Source organism: Schistocerca gregaria, chromosome 3, assembly GCF_023897955.1.
Source record: "Schistocerca gregaria isolate iqSchGreg1 chromosome 3, iqSchGreg1.2, whole genome shotgun sequence".
In the NCBI taxonomy this organism is placed as follows: Eukaryota; Metazoa; Arthropoda; class Insecta; order Orthoptera; family Acrididae; genus Schistocerca; species Schistocerca gregaria.
In genome coordinates, this window is record NC_064922.1 from 493,030,024 (window position 1) to 493,055,816 (window position 25,793).

Here is a 25,793-nt window from a genome sequence, read left to right on the forward strand (position 1 = left end):
AATTTCGATACATCTCAAATCGTCCAAAATTCCATGTATTCTTAAGGTGAAGTTCTCAAGTAACCTTCGAACTTCTTGCGTTATCACTACCCGTCACTGAGATGTACGTGTTCAAAGTTACCGCACACAAGCACTTAAAATAAGCATGCAGTATCGTTTCTGAGCCGTAAATGTAGTTTTAACTGACATAGCGAACACGTAGCAAGGATGCTAGGGTCAATGTAAGGGTTCAGAGATTACTAAGCCATGTTTTTAGTTAGATTATTTCCACTAACATAACTCTAGGACTCGCTGTCTCTGTGTAATAAACGCTTCACGCCTATGCAAATCAGCTCAAAGTGGTACTGCAATTTAAAAAAAAAGAGGTGCTAATAAGGATCTTAACACAGCTGCGAATAAATTGAAAGGGATGCCAATATTATGTACAACTGGAAAGAAAGCAAGTGTAGTAAAATATTTGTAATAACTTTTTTCTCTTTTAAGATACAAATCACAAGCCGGGCTTTTTCGATTAAAGGGCGATGGATCAGAATAGTATCCAGAAAAATATGTAAAGCAAATGATAATGTGTTAACCTTATATTGCGCATACTTCATAGTAGTTCGTGTGTGTCAATGTATATGTATGTGTGAAAACATGTAATTAATCTGTCAAAACTTTTCTGACCTGCAGCATTCGTTTTATATAAACAGTACATCTTGCGAAGATGTTCCTCTTTAAACGAGTGAGACAAAATAGTGGGGAAACAGGTGCCTCGATCCTTTCCTCCTCCTACACCACATGATTTTCCATGTGAACATATTCGCCATTTTCTTTGCTAAAAGAGAGTAGCAGAGAGACAATGACGGTGGAAGAGAGAGGAGAAGAGAGAGGAGACAGTGCTAGTGGGATACAAGGAGAAAGGTGTAGATAGTAACGGTCATTGAGTGACATTTTAGAGACGGATGGAGATACTAGCAGTGGCGCGAAAAGGAAGAGGAGATTGTGGAAATGGACAATACAGAGGAGTGGAGATCATACATGTGATTAGGGGGTCTGGACCATCTCATACCGGTAGAAATTAGGAAACTTGAGTTAAGTTCTTATGAGGCCAAACTGCTGAAATCATCGGTCGCTAGGTTTACACACTACTTAATCTTACGCTAAGGACAACACACACACCCATACCCGAGGGAGGACTCGAACCTCCGACGGTGGCGTGGGAGGGGGGGGGGGGGGGGAGGGGGAGAGCCACCATGACAAGCCGCCCTAGACCGCGCTGCTACACCCCGCGGCTGCAATACCGGTAGATTTGAACTCGTAGGTACAGGGGTGAGAGCTTATTTTGGAACGTAATTTTGAACACCTGGTTAAATGAAATGTGTAGCGAGGGCCTCCCAGCGGATAACCTGGTCGTCTGGTGCAACTCTTTTGAAGTAACGCCACTTCGGCCACTTGCGTGTCGATGAGGATGAGTTAATGATGATGATAAAGACGACACAAACACCCAGTCTCTAATGGGAGTAAAATCTCCGACTCAGCCGCGAATCGAACCCGGGGCCCTCGGCATGACAAACCTGCGCGCTGTCCACGCAACTACGGTGGCGGACTGAGCACCTGGCGATAGCAGAAAAGGTGATTTGCAACCTCCAGAAGTGGCTGAGTTGTGATGGAGACAGTGGCAAAGATAGACAAAAGGGGACGTGTAAATAAGAGAAAAGGCATTGACAGTGGGATGTACTGTAAATCGGTTGGATAAAAAGAAGATGATGGGGGAAGGACATAAAAGGAATATGCAATGTCAGTAAGGGGGAATGCTGAGTAAAATGGATTAACTACAGTGACAGGGTAAACGGATTTAAAATGCTCTGTGTTGAAAGAGAGCCATTATATCCGAATGGCAGAATATTTTGGTTAGGAAGGCGGAGTGAGAATAAGGCATCTGGTTTCCCACTTCCTGTCAGAGGATCTAAAGAGGAATAAAATCGCCTTTTTTGTGCTCAGACATCAGCATTCCCCTGTTTACTGTGTTACAACACTGTTCTCGGTTCATACACTCTCAAAAGTTAAAAAGTAAACCTTTCCATGGTTCTTAACGCCTCTGTTGTGCTGCTAGAATTTAGTGAGTATCTTAGTAAATGACTCCGTGACGTTTTGCTCGGCCATTCTCTCTCTCTCTGTCTCTCTCTCTCTCTCACTCTCCCTCTCCTTCTCCCTCTTTAACCCACTTAGTAAAGGAACGAGACGGATTAACAGCACCCAAGGATCGGTCGAACAAGTGACAAGTGTTTTGCACACAACTTCTTTCGTGGATGAATTACATCTTCTTAAGATTCTCAGACTGGCATCAGGTTTTCCTACAATTTGTTGTGGGTGGTCATTCCACTTTTGAACCATCCGAATCATTACTGCTCAGTATTTTATGATAGTTTCTGTTTCCATTAGTTTGTCGGCAGTTGCTCATTGGAACAGTAGAGTGACTTACGAATTAGATTACTTGGTTTGTGAGGCTAAATCATTAGCTGTCTAACTAAAGTGATACACAGTGGACGGCACACGGTCCCAGTTGCAGGCTGCATATCGACGGCTTCCAGGGCAACAAATATTTGGTTTACAATATGCCATGTAATTATTAATCGAACTTAAAAATTTAAAATTCTGTAATAGTCTACTCATTAAGAGGTATAATCTTATGTTACAGGTTTAACACAATAAGACCAGTATCCCAGTGACGTGTTTATAATTAGAAATTTATTTACTAAAAACTAAACCACGGATGTTAACAAATGTATCAGTGCAGGTTCAGGTATCGGTGGAAATGACGGAACTATCAGGAAAGTGCGCCATGCGTGGTGATAATTTTGCCTCGGGAAACGTTAAGAGGATCTCAACAGAATTGGGCGCACCGTCATACTTGTGGTTCTCGAAAGAGTGTGATCAGATCTCGTAATCTGTGCAGTGATGTATAAATTTCCACATGCTGAGTTTGTTGTATAGAGAGGTGTTCTTTTATTTCACTTGGACCAATAATTATGATGGCATACATTTACTTCAAGTAAAAACTTGAAACATTTTTGTAGTGACTGTAGTAGGAAACCTAAAAGCCTTGCTGGATGTCACTGATTATAGTAGTAACTCTAGTAAGTCAGAAACTGAGACGGACGTAGAAGAAATCCAGAGGAAACAACAAGGCAGGTTTATAAGATACAAGAAAAACTGACCACTTCTCCAACAGCCAGGAAGAACACCAAGTTCAGACATAGGATTTACTATCATTTCATCCAACGTTGCCTCCATAAGCAACTTCACGTACGGGGCCATTTACGGCATTAGCAAATTTAGTTGCAGTAAAGCAGCACTGCAGAAAGATTCCCTGAATCGATCTCTGCTTTCAGAAGGAACCAGCAGTATTACATCTGGAGGGAACTGCTGCAACCTGACAATTGACGTACGAAAGTATGGACTATAATGTTATAATTACAGTTTTAAGTGGCTAGTAGAGTAGGTCCGGAAACAAACGCTTTCTCCGATAGACATGTTAGGACTGAGTGCCTGACGATCCAGACTGTAGATATCTACTTGAGGATAAACTTATAACCAGAGGTACTCCACACGGCCACCGTTAATGTGAAGGCAGGCCTTAGGACGACTCCTCATCAATGACCGTAAACGTTCAAAAAACCCATGCGTGTTTCTCATGCACTGGCAACCATTCATAACGGGTTCCCGGAGTTCATCACTGCCTGCTGGCCTGGAATAATCGAGGCTTTTAAATATTCCCCCCAATAAATCCAACGATTTCATGTTGGGAGACCTGAATGCATTATGATTGGCGAGCCACGATAAAACACTTGTTGTAGAAGATTCGCGCTACGTACTCCCAAATAACTGGATGAAAATTCGTTGGTACACCATTATGCATGTTCCAGCCAAGTGGTGCTGGCACGGTAGCTCAGTGGAGTACTACGAGTTTACGAAGTTTGCAGTAAATCTGCGTTGCAAACGTCGTGGCCTCCCCTTGTTAGTTGTGGATCCCTTCGGATTTTTATGTGAGATAAATAACGTTTATTTAGATTCAGGGTCAACTGGCTGTCCTTGAGCAGATTGCATATTGTGCTGAGTTGTGGCGGCGACTGTTGCAGAGGCGGTGCGCTCAGCGCGGGGGCGGTCGCGGCGGAGGAGCCATGGCCGAGGTGCCGGGGGTGCCGGGGGCGGTGCTGCTGCCCACGGCGGTGCCGTCGCTGCCTGGCGTCGCCCGCAACCTGTCCGTGCACATTACGCGCATCCTCAACTCCAGCCAGGTGAACCCGCACATCTTCGACCAGTACAGCCGCAACCGCAAGCTAGACGACTCGGCCGCCTTCTACGGCCTCATCGCCGCCTACTCGCTCCTCATCCTGATCGGCGCCGCGGGCAACTCGCTGGTGGTGTGCGCGGTGGCGCGCAAGCCCGCCATGCGCACAGCGCGCAACATGTTCATCGTCAACCTCGCCGTCTCCGACCTGCTGCTGTGCCTCATCACCATGCCGCTCACTCTGATGGAGATCCTGACCAAGTACTGGCCGCTCGGCAAGCAGGTGTTCATCTGCAAGATGCTCGGCGCCTTGCAGGCGACTAGCATTTTCGTCTCCACCATCTCCATTACTGCCATAGCGCTCGATCGCTACCAGGTGATAGTGTACCCTACAAGGGAGAGCCTCCAGAAAGTGGGCGCCATCGTCATCTTGGGCTGCATCTGGCTGGTGTCGCTCGTACTCGCGTCACCTATGTTCATCTGGAGGGCGCTCAAGAACCACGACATCAACCTGCCCGACCTACCGTACATCTCGTACTGCCTGGAGGACTGGCCCGTGGAACACGGCCGCCTCTACTATTCGATCTTCTCCCTCATCGTCCAGTACCTGCTTCCCATAATCACAGTCACAGTAGCCTACTCGAGGATATGCCACAAGCTGCGATACCGCTACGTCAATTCGTCCATCGCCAACGGTAAGAGCGGCAGCGGCGACGCTAAGGCTTCCTGCTCCACGCACACGTCCGTCAGGCGCAAGCCCAAAGACGACCGGCGGATGAAGCGCACCAACTCGCTGCTCTACTCGATCGCGCTCATTTTCTGCATCAGCTGGCTACCGCTCAACATCTTCAACCTGGTGATGGACCTGTGGAACCCGCCGGTGCACGACGAGCAGACGATGATCATTTGCTACGCGGTGTGCCACATGATGGGCATGTCGTCGGCGTGCTCCAACCCACTGCTGTACGGTTGGCTCAACGACAACTTTCGGAAGGAGTTCCACGAGATCGCCGCCGCCGTCTGCCCCTGCGTCAAGATGGAGGTGGTGCGCGAGCGCGTCGGCTCGCTGCGCTCCAGTATGACGCGCCGCCGCCATCGCCGCCAGGACGACGCACACTCCAGGCCTGCCACCGGCGTCGTGGCCGGCTCCACTGGCCGCACCTCCAGTCGACGGAGCGAAGGTAAGGCCGAGAGCGTATGTACAAAGCGGCAGAAGAAGTTCGTGTTGGATTTGTTACCTTTTCCGCAATAATAAGGAATGATGGGGAAACAGTAAAGGAAGAGCATCGAAGATGTTAGAAAGGGCATCAGAGAAACTGGAAAAGAAGAGAATCGCGGCTGTTGATTGTCGAAGCTGTTGACTGTTGTGCTACAGAAGAATGATGAAAGTTAGGTGGAATTACAAGGTAAGGATTGGCGAGGATAGGAATATATGAAAAACACTGACAAGAAGAAGAGACAGGATGGTACACTATCAATTAACACATCGTGGAACAACTTCGATGATAAAGATTGTAGAGGACGCCAGAGATTTGAATACATCCAGCAAACATTGAAAAAAAAGTTTGCAAGTGCTTCTTTGAGATGAAGGGGCCTGCCCAGTAGAGGAATTGGGGGTGGCATCAAAGCAGTCGGAAGACTCTTGACTCAGAAAGAAGGTGGAAAAAAAAGCAAGTAGTTGGGGCTACACGCACGGAAAATTCCATTTCCGAAATCGTTAGGGAATTCAGTATCCTGAGATCCAAAAAAAGTATAGTTCAAATGGCTCTGAGCACTATGGGACTTAACTTCTGAGGTCATCAGTCACCTAGAACTTAGAACTACTTAAACCTAACTAACCTAAGGACATTACACACATCCATGCCCGAGGCAGGATTCTAACCAGCGACCGTAGCGGTCCCGCGTTTCTAGACTGTAGCGCCTAGAACCGCTCGGCCAACCAGTAACCCAAAAAAAGCATGCCAAGAATATCAAATGTGAGGCATTACTTCTCACTGCAGTCACCTTATGACACACAGTGTTGGCGTTTTTGTAGAGTTGCCATTGCCGACAGACAAGCAATACTGTATTAAAGAACAGGGACTTTTACGTTAGGGTCGAGGGGTGGAGGGGGAGGGGGCATCACTCTTCTGAGAGGTTTAATGCGGACTGCCACGAATTTCGCTCCCGTGCCAACCACTTCATCTCAGAATAGCACTTACAAACCTAAGTCCTCTATTATTTGCAGGTTGCAATCTAATCTCAGTCTTCCTCTACAGCTTTTGCCCTATACAGCTCCCTCTAGTGCCATGGACGTTATTCCCTGATGTTTTAACAGATGTCCTATCACCTGTCTCTTCTCCTTGTCAGTGTTTCCACATGTTCCTTTCCTCGCAGATTCTGCGCAGAACCTACTCATTCCTTACCTTATCATTTCACCTAGTTTTCAACATTCTCCTTTAGCACCACATCTCAGATGCTTCGATTCTCCTAGTTTCGGGTTTTCCACAGTCCACGTTTCACGACCATACAATGGTGTGTTCCAGACGTACATTCTCAGAAATTTCTTCCCCAAATTAAGACCTTTGTTTGATACTAGTAGATTTCTCTTGACCAGGAATACCCATTTTGCCAGTGGTAGTTTGCTTCTGATGTCCTCCTTGCTTTCTCCTTCATTGGTTATTTTGCTGCCTAGGAAAATGAATTCCTTAAATTCATCAACATTGTCACCATCAGTCCTCATGTTGTTCCTCTCTGATATCATTTCTGCTACTTCTCATTACTTTCGTCTCTCTTGAATTTACACTCAATCCATATTCTGTACTCATTAGATTGTTCATTCCATTCACCTTATCACGTAATTCTTCTTCACATTCACTCAGAATAGGACTGCCATCAGCGAATCGTATCTTTGATATCTTTTCAACGCCTCCTCACCCCCCCCCCCCTCCGCCCCCCTTCGACATGGGTGTGTGTGTTGGCCATAGCGTAAGTTACTCTAAGTTAGATTAAGGGACCGATGACGTAAGTATTTTGGTTCCATAAGGCCTTAGCACAGATTTTCAGTATCTTTTCACCTTGAATTTTCAGTCAACTCCTGAACCTCTCTTTTATTTCCATCATTGCCTCTTCGATGTACAAATTGAACATTAATGGCGATAGACTACATCCCTGACTTACATCCTCTTTAACCTGAGCGTTTCGTTCTTGGTCATCCACTCTTATTATTCCCTCTTGTCTCTTGCATATATTGTATCCTACCCATCTCTCCCTATGGCTTATCCCTATTTTCCTCTGATATTCGAACATCTTTCACCATTTTACAATGTCGAATGCCTTATCCGGGTCAACAAATTCTATGAACATGTATTGATTTTTCTATAGTCTTCCGCAACGTCAGAGTTGCCTCTCTGGTGCCTTTACCTATCCTAAAACCAAACGGATTGTCATCCAATACATCTTCAATTTTCTCTTCCATTTTTGTTATTCCTACAATCATTTCTTTTTCGATTTCTTTGCATTTTTCATGCAGCCATGTCGTGTTAGCTTTTCTGCACTTCCTATTTCATACATTCCTTAGCGACTTATATTTGTATATAAATAAAGGTGTTTGATCTAAAGTTATACTTTCTGATCGTATATTAATTTCTGTTGTAATGAAATTTACTGCACCAAGAATAGATGATACACCTGCCAAGTGCAGTGAAAAAATAGCTAGATCTACAGATGCACCCCATTTCCCTGAACATTTCTGTACTTCTTTCTGTCGTAGATCAACTGAAGTATTTCTTCTGTTACCCATGATTACATCGCAGTTACCTTCTTTGTGCCTATGTTTTTCTATCCAACTGCTATGATTACCCTTTTTACAGTAGTCCATTCCTCTTCAGTTGTACTGCCTACTGAGCTCTTCATTATTGCTCTCTCGGCATCCCTTAGTACTTCCGTATCCTACTTCTTTGCTTATTGATTCTTCCTTACTAATCTCTTGACCTTCATGCTACTGTTCATCATTACTATATTCTGATCTGAGTTTATATCTGCTCCTAGGTAAGGCTTACAATCCAATATCTGATTCCGTAATCTCTGCCTAAAATTGATTTAATATAGCTGAAATCTTCCCGTATCACCCTTTATTTTCCAATTATACCGCCTCTTCTTGTTATCCTTGAAAAGAGCATTCTCTATTATTAGCTGAAATTTATTACAGAACTCAATTAGTCTTTTTCCTCTCTCATTCCTTGTCCCAAGCCCATATATTTTCTTCTACTCTTTCCCCCTACAAATGCATTCCAGTTCCCCATGACTATTAGATATTCATCTCCTTTTACGAACTGTATTACGCTTTCAGTATGCCCATATACTTAGTTTATATATTCTTTTTCAGCTTGCGATGTCGCTTGTATACCTGAACTGTCATTGTCGTTGTTGGTTAGCTATCCATCCTGATAAGAACAACCCTGTCACCGAAGTGTATACTATAACACATTCTTTGCCCAACCTTTCTAGTCATAAGACGTCCTTCTCCCGTCATACCATTTCCTGTTGCTGTTGATATTACTCTATACTCATCTAACCAAAAATACCTGTCTTCTTTCCATTTCACTTCACTGACCCCTACTACATCTAGATGGAGTTTTGCATTTCCCTTTTCAGATTTTTGGGATTCCCTACCACATTCAAGCTCCTGACATATCCACGCCTGACTCGTAGAACATCATCCTGTCGTTGATTTTTCAATCTTTTTATCACGGTCACCTCTCCCGTCGGAGTCTCCTCCCGGAGATCCTAATGGAGAGGTCATCACGACACTTTCAATTATAGGCCACATGACCTGTAGTTACATGTTATGGGTCTTTAATGCAGTTGTTTCCTCTGCCTTCTACACCCACGTGCTGTTGGTCATCGCTGAGTCTTCCGCCTTTAGAGGCAGTTTCCCACCCTAAGGACAAGAGAATGCCCTGAACTTCTGTCCACTCCTCCCTCCTCTTCGGCCGCCAATGCTGATTAGTAATGAGGATAGTGCGGTGAAATGCCCTGAACTTCTGTCCACTCCTCCATCCTCTTCGGCCGCCATTGCTGATTAGTAATGAGGATAGTGCGGCGAAATTTGGCGTTAGTGGGCTATGGCAGCAGAAGACTAACGCAACTACCTACGATAACCGTGTGACAGAGCCTGCAGCGCCTCTACTGGGTTCGTGACCATACTGTTTGGATCCTAGACATATGGAAAGCTGTCGCCTGGTCGGATGAGTCCCTGTTTCACTTGTTAAGAGCTAATGGTAGGGTTCGAGTGTGGCGCAGGATACACCGAGCTATGGAACCAGCTGCCAACAAGACACTGTGTAGGCTGGTAGTGGCTCCATAAAGGTGTAGGCTCCTTTTACGTGGGATAGATGGGTCCTATAGTTCAACTGGACCGATTGTAGACTGGATATGGTTATCTCTGTTGATCCATTATGAATGCGGGACAACGGCTGGTGATGCATTTAACAAGTAAAATCGCTATCAGCCGAGCATTTTGAGAAGTTATTTTATTTTATTTTCACAACCAGTTTCGGCAATTCTGTACGCCATCTTCAATGCCCATTTTGTTGTTGTAGATGTTGTTGTGGTCTTCAGTCGTGAGACTGGTTTGATGCAGCTTTCCATGCTACTCTATCCTGTGCAAGCTCGTTCATCTCCTAGCACCTACTGCAACATACATCCTTCTGAATCTGCTTAGTATATTCATCCCCTGGTCTCCCTCTAGGACTTTTACCCTCCACGCTGCCCTCCAATGCTAAACTGATGATCCCTTGTTGCCTCAGAACATGTCCTACCAACCGGTCGCTTCTTCTTGTCAAGCTGTGCCACAAACTCCTCTTCTCCCCAATTCTGTTCAATACCTCCTCATTAGTTATGTGATCTACCCATCTAATCTCCAGCACTCGTCTGTAACACCACGTTTCGAAAGCTTCTATTCTCTTCTTGTCCAAACTATTTATCGTCCATGTTTCACTTCCATACATGGCTACACTCCATACAAATACATTCAGAAACGACTTCCTGACACTCAAATCTATACTCGATGTTAACAAATTTCTCTTCTTCAGAAATGCTTTCCTTGCCATTGACAGTCTAATTTTATATCCTCTCTACTTTGACCATCATCAGTTATTTTGCTCCCCAAATAGCAATACTCCTTTAAGTGTCTCATTTCCTAATTTAATTCCTTCAGCATCACCCGACTTAATTTGATTACATTCCATTAACTTCGTTTTCTTTTTGTTGTGGTTTATCTTATATCGTCCTTTCAAGAACCTGTCCGTTCTACTCATCTACTCTTCCAAGTCCTTTGCTGTCACTGACAGAACTACAATGTCATCGGCGAACCTCAAAGTTTTGATTTCTTCTCCATGGATTTAAATACCCATTATTAACTTTTCTTTTGTTTCCTTTACTGCTTGCTCAAGATACATATTGAATAACGTCGCGGAAAGGCTACAACCAAGTCTCACTCCCTTCCCAACCATTGCTTCCCTTTCATGCCCATCGACTATTGAATCTGCCATCTAGTCTCTGTACAAATTTTAAATAGCCTTTCGCTCAGTGTATTGTACCCCAGCCACCTTCACAATTTGAAAGAGAGTATTCTAGACAAAACTGTCAAAAGCTTTCTCAAAGTACATAAATGCTAGAAGCGCAAGTATGCCTTTTCTTAATCTTTCTTCTAAGGTAAGTGGTAAGGTCAGTATTGCCTCACGTGTACCAACATTTCTACGGAATCCAAACTGATCGTCCCTGAGGTCAGCTTCTACCAGTTTTTCCATTTGTCTGTAAAGAATTCGCGTTAGTATTTTGCAGCTGTGACTTATTAAACTGATAGTTCGGCAATTTTCATATCTGTCAACATCTGCTTTCTTTGGGATTGGAATTACTATATTCTTCTTGAAGTCTGAGGGGATGTCGCCTGTCTCATATATCTTGCTCACCAGATGGTAGAGTTTTGTCAGGACTGACTCTCCCAAGGACGTCATTAGTTGTAATGGAATGTTGTCTACTCCCAGGGCCTTGTTTCGACTCAAGTCTTTCAGTGCTCTGTCAAACTTCTCACGCAGTATCATATCTCCCATTTCATCTTCATCTATATCCTCTTCCATTTCCATAATATTGTCCTCAAGTACATTGCCGTTTTATAGACCCTCTATATACTCCTTCCACGTTTATGCTTTCCCTTCTTTGCTTAGGGCTGGTTTTCCATTGGAGCTCTTGATATTCATACAAGTGGTGAGATAAGCCTCTACATCGTTACATTTGTCCTCTAGCCAGCCCTGATAAGCCATTTTGTACTTACTGTCGATCTCATTTTTGAGATTTTTGTATTCCTTTTTGCCTGCTACATTTACTGAGTTTTTATATTTTCTCCTTTCATGAGCTAAATTCAGTATATCTTCTGTTACCCAAGGATTTCTACTAGCCCTCGTCTTTTTACCTACTTGATCCTCTGGTGCCTTCACTACTTCATCCCTCAAAGCTACCCATTATTCTACTGTATCTCTTTGCCTCATTCCTGCCAATTGTTCCTTTATACTCTCTCTGGACTCTCTACAACCTCAGGTTCTTTCAGTTTATCCAGGTCCCATCTCCTCAAATTCCCACCTTTTTGCAGTTTCTTAATTTTTAATCCACTGTTTATAACCAATAGATTGTGGTCAGAGGCCACGTGTTCCTCTCGAAATGTCTTACAATTTAAAACCTGGCTCCTAAATCTCTGTCTTACCATTATGTAATCTATCTGATACCTTCTAGTATCTCCAGGCTTCTTCCATGTACACAAGCTTGTTTTGTGATTTTTTAATCATGTGTTAACTATGATTAAGTTATGCTCTGTGCAAAATTCTACCAGGCGGCATCCTCTTTCATTTCTTGTCCCCAATCCATATGCACCTACTACGTTTCCTTCTCTCCCTTTTTCTACTATCAAATTCCAGTCACCCACGACTATTAAATTTTCGTCTCTTTTCACTATCTGAATAATTTCTTTTATCTCATCATACGTTTCATAAATTTCTTCGTCATCTTCAGAGCTAGTTGGCATATAAACTTGTACTACTGCAGTAGGCGTGGGCTTTGTCTCTATCTTGGCCACAATGATGCGTTTACTATGCTGTTTGTAGTAGCTTACCGCACTCCTATTTTTTTTATTCATTATTAAACCTACTCCTGCATTACCCCTATTCGATTTTGTATTTAAACCCTATATTCACTTGACCAAATATCTTGTTCCTCCTGCCAAGGAACTTTACTAATTCCCACTATATCTAACTTTAACCTATCTATTTTCCTTTTTAAATTATCTAGCCTACCTGCCCGATTAAGGGATCTGACAATCCACGCTCCGATCCGTAGAACGCCAGTTTTCTTTCTCCTGATAACAACGTCCTCTTCAGTAGTCTCCGCCCGGAGATCCGAAGGGGGCCTATTTTACCTCGGCAATATTTTACGAAAGAGGACGCCATCATCATTTAATCATACAGTAATCGTGCATACCCTCGGTAAAAATGACGGTTGTAGTTTCCCCTTGCTTTCAGCCGTTCGCAATACCAGCACAGCAAGGCCGTTTTGGTTAGCGTGACAAGCCAGATCAGTCAATCATCCTGACTGTTGCCGCTGCTACTACTAAAAAGGCTGCTGCCCCTCTTCAGGAACCACATGTTTGTCTGGCCTCTCAACAGATACCTCTCCTTTGTGGCTGCTCCTACGGTACGGCTATCTGTATCGCTGAAGCACGCAAGCCTCTCACCAACGGCAAAGTCCATAGTTCATCGGGGGCAATCCCCATATGCACCTCATATTATGGTGTTCTCAGTTGTTGAAAGATCTTCCAAGCATGCATTTCGAATATGAATTCACGACATACAGATACTGATGGCTGCTTATGCCAATATAGATACGATTGAGTGTCTGCTCTTGAGATGCATATGGGGCCTGAAGATGGCCCTTAGAATTGCCGAAACTGGTTGTGAAACTAAAATAAAATGGCATCTCAAATTGCACGGCTGTTTTAAGATTTTCGTTGTTAAAAGAAAGGAAATAGTTATGTTCTTCTACTGTACACCTTCTGCAGCCATTCGTGGACTTCTTATGCTCAAGAAACGAAGGGTCATTTATGGATGACTACGCGCCATGTCACCGGGCCATAATTTTTAGTAAATGGTTCGAAGAACATTCTTGACAACTCTAGCAAATGATATGGCCACCTAGACCACCCGACGAAAATCCCAACGAATATATATGGGATATAATCTAGGTCAGTTCGTGCACAAAGTCCTTTACCGGCAAATTTATCGCAATTATGCACGGCTAAAGAGGCGGGACGGCTCAATATTTCTGCGGAAGATTTCAAACGATACCTACGGGACCATGATTGTTCCCATTCATACACTTCTTCATCCGAAGCAAATCGAAGACCTGGGCTCCAAAAATATGAATGCAATAGGGACAGCATGGAGGATCTGCAAAGCCGTCGACACATGGACTGGGAATCCGAACGCAGCGACGAGCTTGCAGAGTTCAACCTGCTGCTGTACGCTCAAAAACGAAACGGCATACGGTTCGCATGTCTCAACGTGGCGTATGAGATCGCAGTACGCTCCAGAGAGGCAGTTGTTGGCCGTATCTTGCATCGGAAATCATACTGTTTTTTTACGAAACAGATGGCCGTAAAAACCCTACGTTAGCTCTGTTAAGACACACATTTCCTCCCTTTTGCGACTACTAGTCGTGTAGTTCTGGGTATAATGTGCATAAATAAAAACTTGAATATCCATGAACTTGTTGCAAGGTAAGATGAGAAATTCCATAGCCCATACTCTCAGTAAGGGGATCAGCTTATAAAAGTTCCATTGCGAATAGTGCGAAACACATTTACTGTAGTCTTCTACATTCGTTAAAAACTATTTCATCATTTTCGCTTTGTAGTAAAACCTTAAAGTCAGTATTAGTTCATCGATGTTCTTTTTGAGTAGCACAAAACTCAGAACACGTGAAATATAAGACTAAACAAGAAAGTACAAAATATCTTGCTAAAAGTGGTGGAAGCTCTCTTGTAGATAAAGCCAATCGACCACACACACACGTCTCACGACAGCGCATTTGCATAACATAGCATGCTATGTATCAGTCTAATTAAATTAATAAGATAGTTTAAGATCATAAATCGAATGCAGTGACACGTCTACCTCAACACAACACACAGCACTTTGCAACTCTGCGTTTTTACTGTAAGCTGCACTGAACGTTCATAATATACGACATAATCTTGATGTTACAACATTAAGAAGGCTTTAATCGCAGTTATGTTACTATTTGACATTTAATTATGTTAAATCCCATCAAGAAAAACGTGTTCTTCATAGATCTTCAATCTGCCATTGCACTGAAACGGCATATTTCCATAACGCACAAGTAACAATGCGGAAATTATTTAACCACCAATATGACGTTTCCCATAAAGTTATCACAAGAAATCGTAAAAATAAGCAACTGATTTCCGAGAAATCAACTTGCTGTTGTTTTGAAACTTCATATGTTCATAAGACGTAACAAATACGGATTTCAACTGAAAGCCTCTGTGGCGACTCTTGACTCTGTACTGAAAAGGGACAGTATGCATGTGACGTAGTTGGCTTCCTTCCATCTGAATGTTCTACGTTCAGATGCACGTTCAGAATACCAGCCGTACTTCATATTGTTCTGCACGTTCGGAAAGACTTTCCAACGTTCTTTCTAAACGCCATGACGTCAGAAACTCAGAACGCTAAACGTTCGAATGCAAGGTCCGTGTGACGACTGGTTAAGGGCTTCCCAGCGAAACTTCTGCAGCGAACTCGAACCAGCGAGCTCGCCATCTCGGGAAAGGTCACGATGAACTTTTCGTTTGACTGCAAGGGACCGTTGCTAATTGACTTTCTGGAACATGGCTCCATGATTAACGCACAGCTGCACGTGGTCACTGCAAGAACTGAGGTGTCCCTTCAGGTGCAAACCCGCAGGAAACTTGATGGACGGCATCATTATGGTGCTGGACAATGCCCGTCTACATGGTGCCAGTTTATTTCTACCACGCAGCAGAAAATTCGCTGGGAAGCCCTTATACATCCTGCATCCAGTCCTCATCTCTCCCCATTCTATGTCCGCATCTTTGGAGCCTTGGAATAGGCATTCGTGGCCGTCGACTTTCTTTGGTCAAAGAGGGGTGTAGCCGCGTACAATCATGATTCCGTAGGTAACCGCAAAGTTTTTCCGTGAACGCATTTACCACCTTGTCTCACACTGGAATAATGTATTAGCAGTAAATGCGATTACTTTTGAAGTAATGAACAATTTACCTATTAATAATTTTTTCCATCTGTCTCGTTTTCATTTAACGAACCCTTGTATAATATTTCCTTATCGTTGTACTGGAAGATTTTTACACTAGACAATACTACAATACTTTACTTGATACAATAAATGATCTATTAATTTGTTCGTTGTTGAAACCTCCTGCTCGTTGCAGACTTGTGCTTTCAAATCTTTTTAGCCTGAGTTGTTCGAGTCTTTTCATAACATCGTAGTATTAGCCTGAATCTGACTTCGAGTCTCGGTCGGGAACACCGTTTTAACTCAGTTTTAACCTGCCAGGAAGTTTCATGATCGTACAATACTGTTCTCTCTTAATCACTAATTGTTCTGGGAAAAACTTATTATTTCCTTAAGTGGGGAAACAACATTGCGAGGCTGTTGACACAGATTTTTTGGGATTATTTTTGGGTGGGAAGAATTAATTAGAATGTAATCAAATTTTGATTCATATTTCGAACAGTTTTTGTGGATTTTTTTGAATAATTTCAGCCAAAAATAACGAAGCTACGCTGTGATGTCCGCTGAAGATTGCGAATACAGATCAACAACTGCGTGCAGTCTAGCCATTCCGATTTTCATCTGAAATCTAAAAGGCTTCGATTTTACATTAGTAACTTATTTTCTAACAATATGTGTCTCAGTGCAGGTGAAAATAGTGAAAAGTAAAAATTTTACAGGCGTTGGAACAATCAACTTCGATTTTCAAGATTTTTTCTCTAATTATGGAAAGAAAAATACCTTTAAAGGCATGATATCATCTCACAAGTTGGTTCATATAATTCATAATTTTATAAAGAATGATACTATCAACTTTCATACCGATCGGGTTTATACTTTTTTGAGTTAGACTGCATGCAAATGTGATAAAACTGGTTTCGAAATAAACGCGTTGAAAAATAAATTCTCGGCAACTAGAAATTCAAGGAAGTTAACAATAAGTAAAATACTTACCGATTAACCTGCGTTTCCAGTACCATATAGTAATCCTCCTCCTTCCTCAATAGCCTTCGTTTTGCGCGTGCGACAGTGCTTTCCGAGCTTTTCACCCTTACTTCGATTTCAATGAACTATGTCGATTCTGCCGGCTCACGCGCTCGTTATCCATTTGTTCGGCATAATTGAAGCTTTGCGGGCCTTCTACAATTCCTGCCTCACTCATGACCATCAGTAGAGGAATTTCCTTCATTGAATAAGTCTTCTGCTAAACACAATGCCAATTCAACGTTTTTTAGTCCGGAGTGCAAGTGCGTAGGAGCTAATCGCCGAATAGTGGAATAAAAAATTTCATTCACGTTTTCAATGTGACCACGTAAACATCTCTCCAATAATTCATCCCTTGATAAATATTCATATATTAGAAGTACTTCATACGGTTGCTCGGTTGCGCTATGCTCATAAAATCTAAACGAATGCGAGTTTCGCTTAGTATTTTGAGAGCGTATTCTTTGCTGGTTAAGCTAACGATTTATGTAATGAAAAAAATTGGATTTTTTGAACCTCCGAATGTTGTTTCCCCCCTCAAACAAGATTGATGACCATGTATGGATGTAGATGTAGATCTCTTTGTTCCCCTGTAAAGCATTAGGACTTCAGTAATTTATGAGAACGTTTTTCTATGAGGACAGCGGTTTTCTGTTACTAAAAAAATCAACATGAACAATAAAATGTGCTTGAAATCTTATGTGACTTAACTGCCTAAGCTTACACACTACTTGACCTAAATTATCCTAAGGACACTCATACACACCCATGCACGAGGGAGGACTCGAACCTCCGCCGGGATCAGCCACACAGTCCATGACTGCAGCGCCTCAGGCCGCACGGCTAATCCCTCGCGGCCACCATGAACAGTCACAACTGCAAGAAACTTCATTTTTCTATGAGGATACCGGTTTCGGTCTGTTTTAAACCATCTTCAGACCTCACAGCATTCTGGCAGACAGTGTCAGTGAACGGAGCAGGCGCTATATCTTCTTGAACGCAAAATGCTGTTAACAGTGGACAGAGGGCCGGCCGGGGTGGCCGTGCGGTTCTAGGCGCTTCAGTTTGGAACCGCGTGACCGGTACATTCGCAGGTTCGAATCCTGCCTCGGGCGTGGATGTGTGTGATGTCCTTAGGTTAGTTAGGTTTAAGTAGTTTTAAGTTCTAGGGGACTGATGCCCACAGATGTGAAGTCCGATAGTGCTAAGAGCCATTTGATCCATTTTGAACCAGTGGGCAGTGCGTCTATAACTTAACGAACGCTAGGTGCTGCAAGGAATTAGCGTTCGAGGAGCTGAAGCGCCAGCTCCGTTCTGAGCCAACATCTAGCACCATGGTGTGAGGTCTGAAAAACAACATCTACATGGATACCCTGCAAATCACATTTAAGTGCCTCGCAGAGGGTTCATCGAACCACCTTCACAATTCTCTATTATACCAATCTCGTATAGCGAGCGGAAAGAATGAACACCTATATCTTTCCGTACCAGGTATGATTCCCCTTATTGTATGGTGGTGATCGTTCCTCTCCCTATGTAGGTCGGTGTCAACAAAATATTTTGATTCTCGGAGGAGAAAGTGGGTGACTTGAATTTCGTGAGAAGATTCCGTAGCAACGAAAAACATCTTTCTTGTAATGATTTCCAGCCCAAATCCTGTATCATTTCTGTGACACTCTCTCTCATATTTCGCGATGATACAGAGCGCGCTGCTTTTCTTTGAACTTTTTCGATGTACTCTGTCAGTCGTATCTGGTAAGGATCCCACATCGTGCAGCGGTATTCTTAAAGAGGACGGACAAGCATAGTGTAGGTTGCCTCCTTAGTAGGTCTGTTACATTTTCTAAGTGTCCTGCCAATACAACGCAGTCTTTAGTTAGCCGTCCCACAACATTTTCTATGTGTTCCTTCCAATTTAAGTTGTTCGTAATTGTAATAACTAGGTATTTAGTTGAATTTACGGCTTTTAGATTAGACTGATTTATCGTGTAACCGAAGTTAAATGAACTCCTTTAAGCACTCATGTGGATGAACTAACATTTTTCATTATTTAGAGTTAACTGCCACCATTCAGATAGTTCTTCTAAGTCGTTTTACAGTTTGTTTTGATCTTCTGATGTCTTTATTAGTCAATAAACAACAGCGTCATCTGCAAACAACCGAAGACAGCTGCTCAGATAGTCTCCCAAATCGTTTATGTAGATAAGGAACAGCAAAGGGCCTATAACACTACCTTGGGGAACGCCAGAAAACACTTCTGTTTTACTCGATGACTTTCCGTTAATTACTACGAACTGTGACCTATCTGACGGGAAATCACAAATCCAGTCATAGCTGAGACGATATTCCATAAGCATGCAATTTCGCTAGGAGCCACTTGTGTGGTTCAGTGTCAAAAGCCTTCTGGAAATCCAGAAATACCAAATCGATCTGAAATCCCTTGTCAATAGCACTCAATACTTCATGTGAATAAAGAGCTAGTTGTGTTTCACACGAACGATGTTTTCTAAACCTATGTTTACTGTCTATCAATAGATTGTTTTCTTCGAGGTAATTCATAATGTCAATAAAATTCTTCTGGGTTAGAGACCGCATTGTCATTTATAAAATTCCAACGTTTCGGCGTCTGTTGCAAGACGCCTTCCTCAGGGTGTGTTGCTAACTGCTGAATGAGCGCAAGTGTGGGTACATATATACTATGGAAGAGTGTTGTGATTGGATGTGAAGATGAGGAAGAAGGGTACTAGGAGTTCATTTTATTGGCGTTTGCATTGCGTCTTGTTATTGGCGGAAATAGGCGTTTTCCATTGGAGTTTCCTTTACTGCCTGCCATTGGTGGAAATCGGCGAATAGGAGACTTAGCGGCGGCTGCAGCGTAGCGTTGTTTACTAACTGCCTAGTATCGACTAGGCCGCGTCAGCGCTCTGTGAACCATCCTCCGCTGTGGCCTACCGCACGCCTGTTGCTTTGCGCGAGCTGTCCTTCCGCAAAGCTGTCACAGCAGGCAGCCAAGACGCTGGAAGTCTGTACCCGTCTTCTCTGTTCATATTATCGGGTCGCTTGGCTATTTCTATAGCCTCTCTAATCTTCCTCCTCAAAGTAAACGGCTGTTTCGCCAGTACTCGGACCTCTCGAAATTCGATGTTCATCCTGCACTGCTCATGATGTTCTGACACCGCTGATTTGCTATATTGTTTGAGGCGGATATATCTCTCATGTTCAGTTAGCCTCGTGCTTATTGGACGCCCAGTCTCACCTACATACACCAGTCCACATTCACACTCGAATTCATAAACTCCGGCGGCATGAAACTTGTCAGTTGTATCTTTTGTCGAGCCCAGAAAGTCTTTTATTTTGTTGTTGCTACGAAAAATCGGCTTAATACCTGCCCGACGGAGAATTTTGCCCAGACGTTCAGTAACACCTTGTACATACGGTAGCACGGCGGTGTTCTGTGCTTCGTTCTGTATTTCCCTGTTGCCCTCCTCCTTCGGCGCCATTGTTTTGCGTATCAGCCTCATGTCGTAGCCATTAGCTCCAAAAATGGTCCTGAGGTTCTGCAGTTCAGCTTGCAGGTTGTATTCATCGCTGATCCTGTAGGCTCTCTTAGTTAAAGTTCGCAGGGCCGAATTCTTTTGCATAGGATGGTGGTGGGAGGATGCATGCAGGTACCTGTCCGTGTTGGTGGGCTTCCTGTAAAGGACAAGTTTCATGCCGCCGGAGTTTATGAAATCGAGTGTGAATGTGGACTGGTGTATGTAGGTGAGACTGGGCATCCAATAAGCACGAGGCTAACTGAACATGAGAGATATATCCGCCTCAAACAATATAGCAAATCAGCGGTGTCAGAACATCATGAGCAGTGCAGGATGAACATCGAATTTCGAGAGGCCCGAGTACTGGCGAAACAGCCGTTTACTTTGAGGAGGAAGATTAGAGAGGCTATAGAAATAGTCAAGCGACCCGATAATATGAACAGAGAAGACGGGTACAGACTTCCAGCGTCTTGGCTGCCTGCTGTGACAGCTTTGCGGAAGGACAGCTCGCGCAAAGCAACAGGCGTGCGGTAGGCCAAAGCGGAGGATGGTTCACAGAGCGCTGACGCGGCCTAGTCGATACTAGGCAGTTAGTAAACAACGCTACGCTGCAGCCGCCGCAAAGTCTCCTATTCGCCGATTTCCACCAATGGCAGGCAGTAAAGGAAATTCCAATGGAAAACGCCTATTTCCGCCAATAACAAGACCCAATGCAAACGCCAATAAAATGAACTCCTAGTACCCTTCTTCCTCATCCTCACATCCAATCACAACACTCTTCCATAGTATATATGTACCCACACTTGCGCTCATTCAGCAGTTAGCAACACACCCTGAGGAAGGCGTCTTGCAACAGACGCCGAAACGTTGGAATTTTATAAATGACAATGCGGTCTCTAACCCAGAAAAATTTTATTGACATTGACAACGGCCGCGGAAGCCTACGGTTACGTGATTCATAATGTTCGAAAGCAATATATGTTCTAAAATCCTGCTGCATATTGACGTTAACGATATGGGCCTGTAATTTAGTGGATTACTCCTATTACCTTCCTTGAATATTGGTGTGACCCGTGCAACTTTCCTGTCTTTGGGTACGGATCTTTCGCCGAGCGAATGGTTGTATATGGTTGCAAAGTATGGAGCTAATGCATCAGCATACTCCGAAAGGAACCTAATTGGTATACAGTCAGGACTAGAAGACTTTCTTTTATTAAGCGATTTAAGTTGCTTCACTACTCCGACGATATTTAATACTACTTTACTCATGTTGGCAGCTGTTCACTATTCGAATTCTGGAATATTTACTTCGTCTTCTTTTGTGAAGGCATTTCGGAAGGTCTAAAATAGACCGAAAATGGTAACATCATATAAAAAAAGTTCCTTGCGGTTGTCACTGTTCATGTTCGTCATTGAGTTTTCATCGATTGTAGATATTGAAACCTTTTGTTTCCCACTAGCTTCCCTGATTACACAGTCCAACAAAATTTTCTTAAAAAAACTTCTTTATAGTTTTTTATGAGCTGAATCCAAATCTAGCCTTAGGTTTTTAATATCACTCATAGTTTTCAAGCAATATGCTTTCCATTATATAGTATAAAAATGCTATGCTATACGGTTAAACGGGGAAATTAATGAAACACGTTGTTACAAAATAAACATGGTTTGTATTCACAATAACCTATGATATGTGTTAATAGAGGTTTCACTTGTCGGCTGGAAATGGTTTGTATTTTCTTTCTCTTTTTTCTTTGAAGCTTCTTGTGTAGGTTTTTCTACGATGAATCGCTTGCTGAACTTCTCGGTGAACTGACCTACAGTAGTCTGCCATTACGTTGGTGTTCCAGCGGCCTTGATATCGTTTCTAGGACACTTTAATGTCCTAGTGAAAACGCTCTCCTTGATCCTCGCTAATATCTCCCATTTTTTCCGGGATGTAATCAAGGTGACTGTTCAAAAAGTCAACTTACAAGCTCATTAAACATCCTGAAATTTTTATCTTCTTTAACATTATAGCTATAACAGAAACATATTATGGGCCTTTTCATGTCCTAAGAACTTTGTAACGACTTGCTTCAATGATACACATGCTTCTTTCTCTTTTAAGGTCATTGTGGATTCAAATTTAACTTCAAACATCAATTTTCTAATCTCAGATCCGACAGAGACACCTTCTTTAAGTTTGCCTTTTGAAAAACGTGGAAACTTTTGGCAGAGATACTTAAAACGTGAGCCATCTTTAGGCAAAGCCTTCACAAACTGTTTCATTAGTCCTAACTTTGTATGTAGAGGTGGTAGGAGTACGTTTTTTGGATCTACAAGGTTTTAGCATAGAATGTTGCTCTCGCCAGGTTTTAAAGACTCCCTCACAAGCTAGTTATCTCTGCAACAGTGTTGATCCCTAGCCCTACTATCCCATTCACACAAGAAACATGAAAATTTGGTAAAGCCACCTTGCTGACCAGGGAGTATGCATATTACTTTTAGATGCCACATAACATCCAACGCTGGTTCCCAACTTCCCATAAGTTCTTTCCTTTAATCTAGAGCCAAGCAATTCAGCTTTTCTTTCGTTAAGCTCAGATCCCTAACCAAATCGTTAAGCTCGGTCTGAGTAAACAATTTGGGCTCTAGACTTTCTGTATTACAATGGAATTCATCATCATTTGGTTCATCTAAATCAGATCGTACACCAGAAAATACTTCTGCTGTAATGGAATTTAAATCATCTGGGGTTCAGGAATCGGTCAATCTACACCATGCGCTAGTGGTCGGATGGCGGACGGAAGGTTAGGGTAGCTTATTACCTTCTTGTTTTTCGAATTATGACTAGTAATATCAACACTGGATAAGTAGCAATCAGCGGAATGATTTCTTGGATCCCTCCATATCATAGGAAAAGTAAATTTGAAGGCTTTTTTCTCCTTTTTGGACCATTTTCTCAGATGTTCAGCACACACATAACATACTTTATGTCACGCTCTTGTTTACCTTGATCACGAAGGCTAGACCCAAAGTATGGTAAATATTTTTCATTAAGTCTGTAACGTTTCTTTAGTGCTTTTTAATCACACGTTCACCACAAATATAACACAAATTGTTATCAGAGTTTTTAAAACCACGATTAGAGATTCTACTGAGCACATGTACAGGTAACGGGAGAGTGAGGTAATGCTGACAGTAAGCAAAACACCATCTGTTAACACAAAAATAGAATCGAACTTTTTTGCCAGCAAATGTTTTTCATAAGAGCTACCAACGTTATCTCCATTCAATACACCTCCTTTTTAAATTATTTTAATTATACGAAAGACGTTAAATTCTTTAGAAAGTCGATTAATTTAATAGATTTAACTGTAAAACGTGAAGAAATGGTGGGTGATACAGTTTTTGGAGTATCATATTTTGATTTCCTACCATATAAAACATATGAATAAGGTATTTTCAGCAAAAAAGTTTCTCCATTGTTGGCGTGTGTTAGTATTTGAAGAAGTTCGAATTTTTATACTGCTTAGCTTATATTATTTTCACCCAGTTTATGTCCTGATTTGTATATATTTTCCAGTAAAAATTTAAGTTTTTGTGCTATTTGTTTTGTCCTTTACAAGCCGAACGTGCTAATGAGATAATCTAACACTGCCAACAGTTATTACTAAGGCTACATGTCGTCATAGCCTACATTGCAGAGTCGAATATCAGTTACATCTACACATAAAAATGCAATCTCACTAATGCAATATCTCTCCCTTTTCAACAGCAAAGCAGAACATGAATAAACAGAACTTCCTTGAGATTGAACTGTGTATTAATTTAGCATTGCACTTCAAGCAAATAAAATACCTCAAGAAGTATCATAAACACAAGACACAGAAAAAAATTTGCATTCTAAATCTGGAGAGCAACGAACTTTGCCCAGAGGTCACAGAACTCTAAATTCATAGCACTATTTATACAGCTTTACTTTAATTAAATAGCTGGGACAAAAAACATTAATTACAAAGCTCTTGAACAAATATATTACAAACCGACACAACATTCCCTTCGGCGCCATATTATAGCGACAACGGACGCCTTCGCTGTCGTCAACAGTCTGGTGACAGGCTGGTACAGAAAGCTCGTAAAATAAGAAACGAACATAAATGCAACAAAAGAACGATTGTTTTCAAACCACACAACACAGCCCCAGCTAGGGAATTGTAATAAACAATTATAGCAGTTATCATTAAAGAATATTTCTGTGGATAGGAAGAAGCTTTACATTTCTTTTAAACTAACTGCGAAATAAAGGGTACGTGGCATCAGCTAAGGATGCCACAATATCTATTCAGCAGTTATATTGCTTGTGAGAAATGAACGTAGCAGTTGCCTTCTCGGTCTTTGCGTAGTAGAGTCCCCGTGGTCGTCATCTGCGACCCGAGCGGTACGTAAACGATTTTCTGCACCCTGTTTTGTTACTCCTCGTGGCAAGCAACCCTGGGCTTACATTTCGTGAGGGTAATGCCCACCCGCACACAGAGGGAGTTTCTGTTACTTGCCCTCAAACTTGCCAATTCCTACCTTGGCCAGCAACATCGCTGCATCTCTCCCCAACTGAGAACGTTCGCAGCATTATGGCAGGACCCTCCAACAACCTAGGGATTTTGGTCATCTTACGCCCAGGTCCCTTAGGATATATGGACTTTAATGATAAACTGTCAGGATGACCTTTCCACTGGTAAATTCCGGAATAGTCCCCATTTCGGATCTCCGGGAGGGGACTCCTAAGGGGAAGTGACCATGAGAGAAAGATTGAATTACCTACAAAAGGGTAATGTTCTACGCGTGCGGATATGTAATGTCGGAAGTTTGAAGTTGGTAGGGAGACTATAAAATATGAAAAGTGGAGTGTTGAGACCAGTCTAGATGCTGTTGGGATTCTGTGAAGTGAAATGAAAGGAAGACTTGGATTTCTCGTCAGATGACTGCAGTGAACAGTTCAGTCATAGGATTGTTCTCATCAGAATCGACAGCAAACCAACACCGATAAAAATAGTTCAGGTATACATGCCGACGTCTCAAGCTAAAGATAAAGAAAGAGAGAAAGTATATGAGGAATTAAATCCTATTTCAGTACGTAATAGGTGACTGGAATGCAGCTATAGAGGAATGAGTAGAAGGAGGGGTACAAGATATTATGGGCTTCGTTCCAGGAATAAAGAGGAGCATAATTAAGTTCAGCAAAAAATTTCTGTCAGTAAAAGTGAATTCTCAATTCAAGAATCACGAGGAGGTATAGTGCGAAAAGTTCGGAAGATACGGAAGATTTCATTAGATTACATCATTTTTAGGCAGATATTCCGAAATCAGATATTGGGTTGTAAGGGGTACCCAGAAGCAGATATAGACTCAGATCACAGTTTAGTAGGGATGTAATGTAGGCTGACGTTTAAGAGATTAGCCAGGAAAAACCAATTCGCAAAGAACTGGAATAGGGCAATTAAGGACCGCTGATATACGCTTGAAGTTATCTGAGGCTATAGATACTGCGACAAGGAATAGCTCAGCAGGCAGTCCAGTTAAAGAGGAAAAGGGCATCACGGAAGTTGAAGAGAAACATAGGAACAAAGAATGTAAATGCGTAATACACAAAACTACTC

General features: G+C 42.5%; 1 protein-coding gene across 1 annotated transcript in view; it reads left to right on the forward strand.

The window, feature by feature from the left end:
- Nucleotides 1–25,793, forward strand: part of LOC126355883 (neuropeptide F receptor-like) — a 555,809-nt gene that overhangs the window by 431,314 nt on the left and 98,702 nt on the right. Inside the window, exon 3 of the mRNA XM_050006386.1 lies at nt 4,122–5,454. Within this exon, the coding sequence (XP_049862343.1) occupies nt 4,164–5,454 (1,291 nt within the window). The 5' untranslated portion in view covers nt 4,122–4,163. The remainder of the gene's footprint in view (nt 1–4,121; nt 5,455–25,793) is intronic.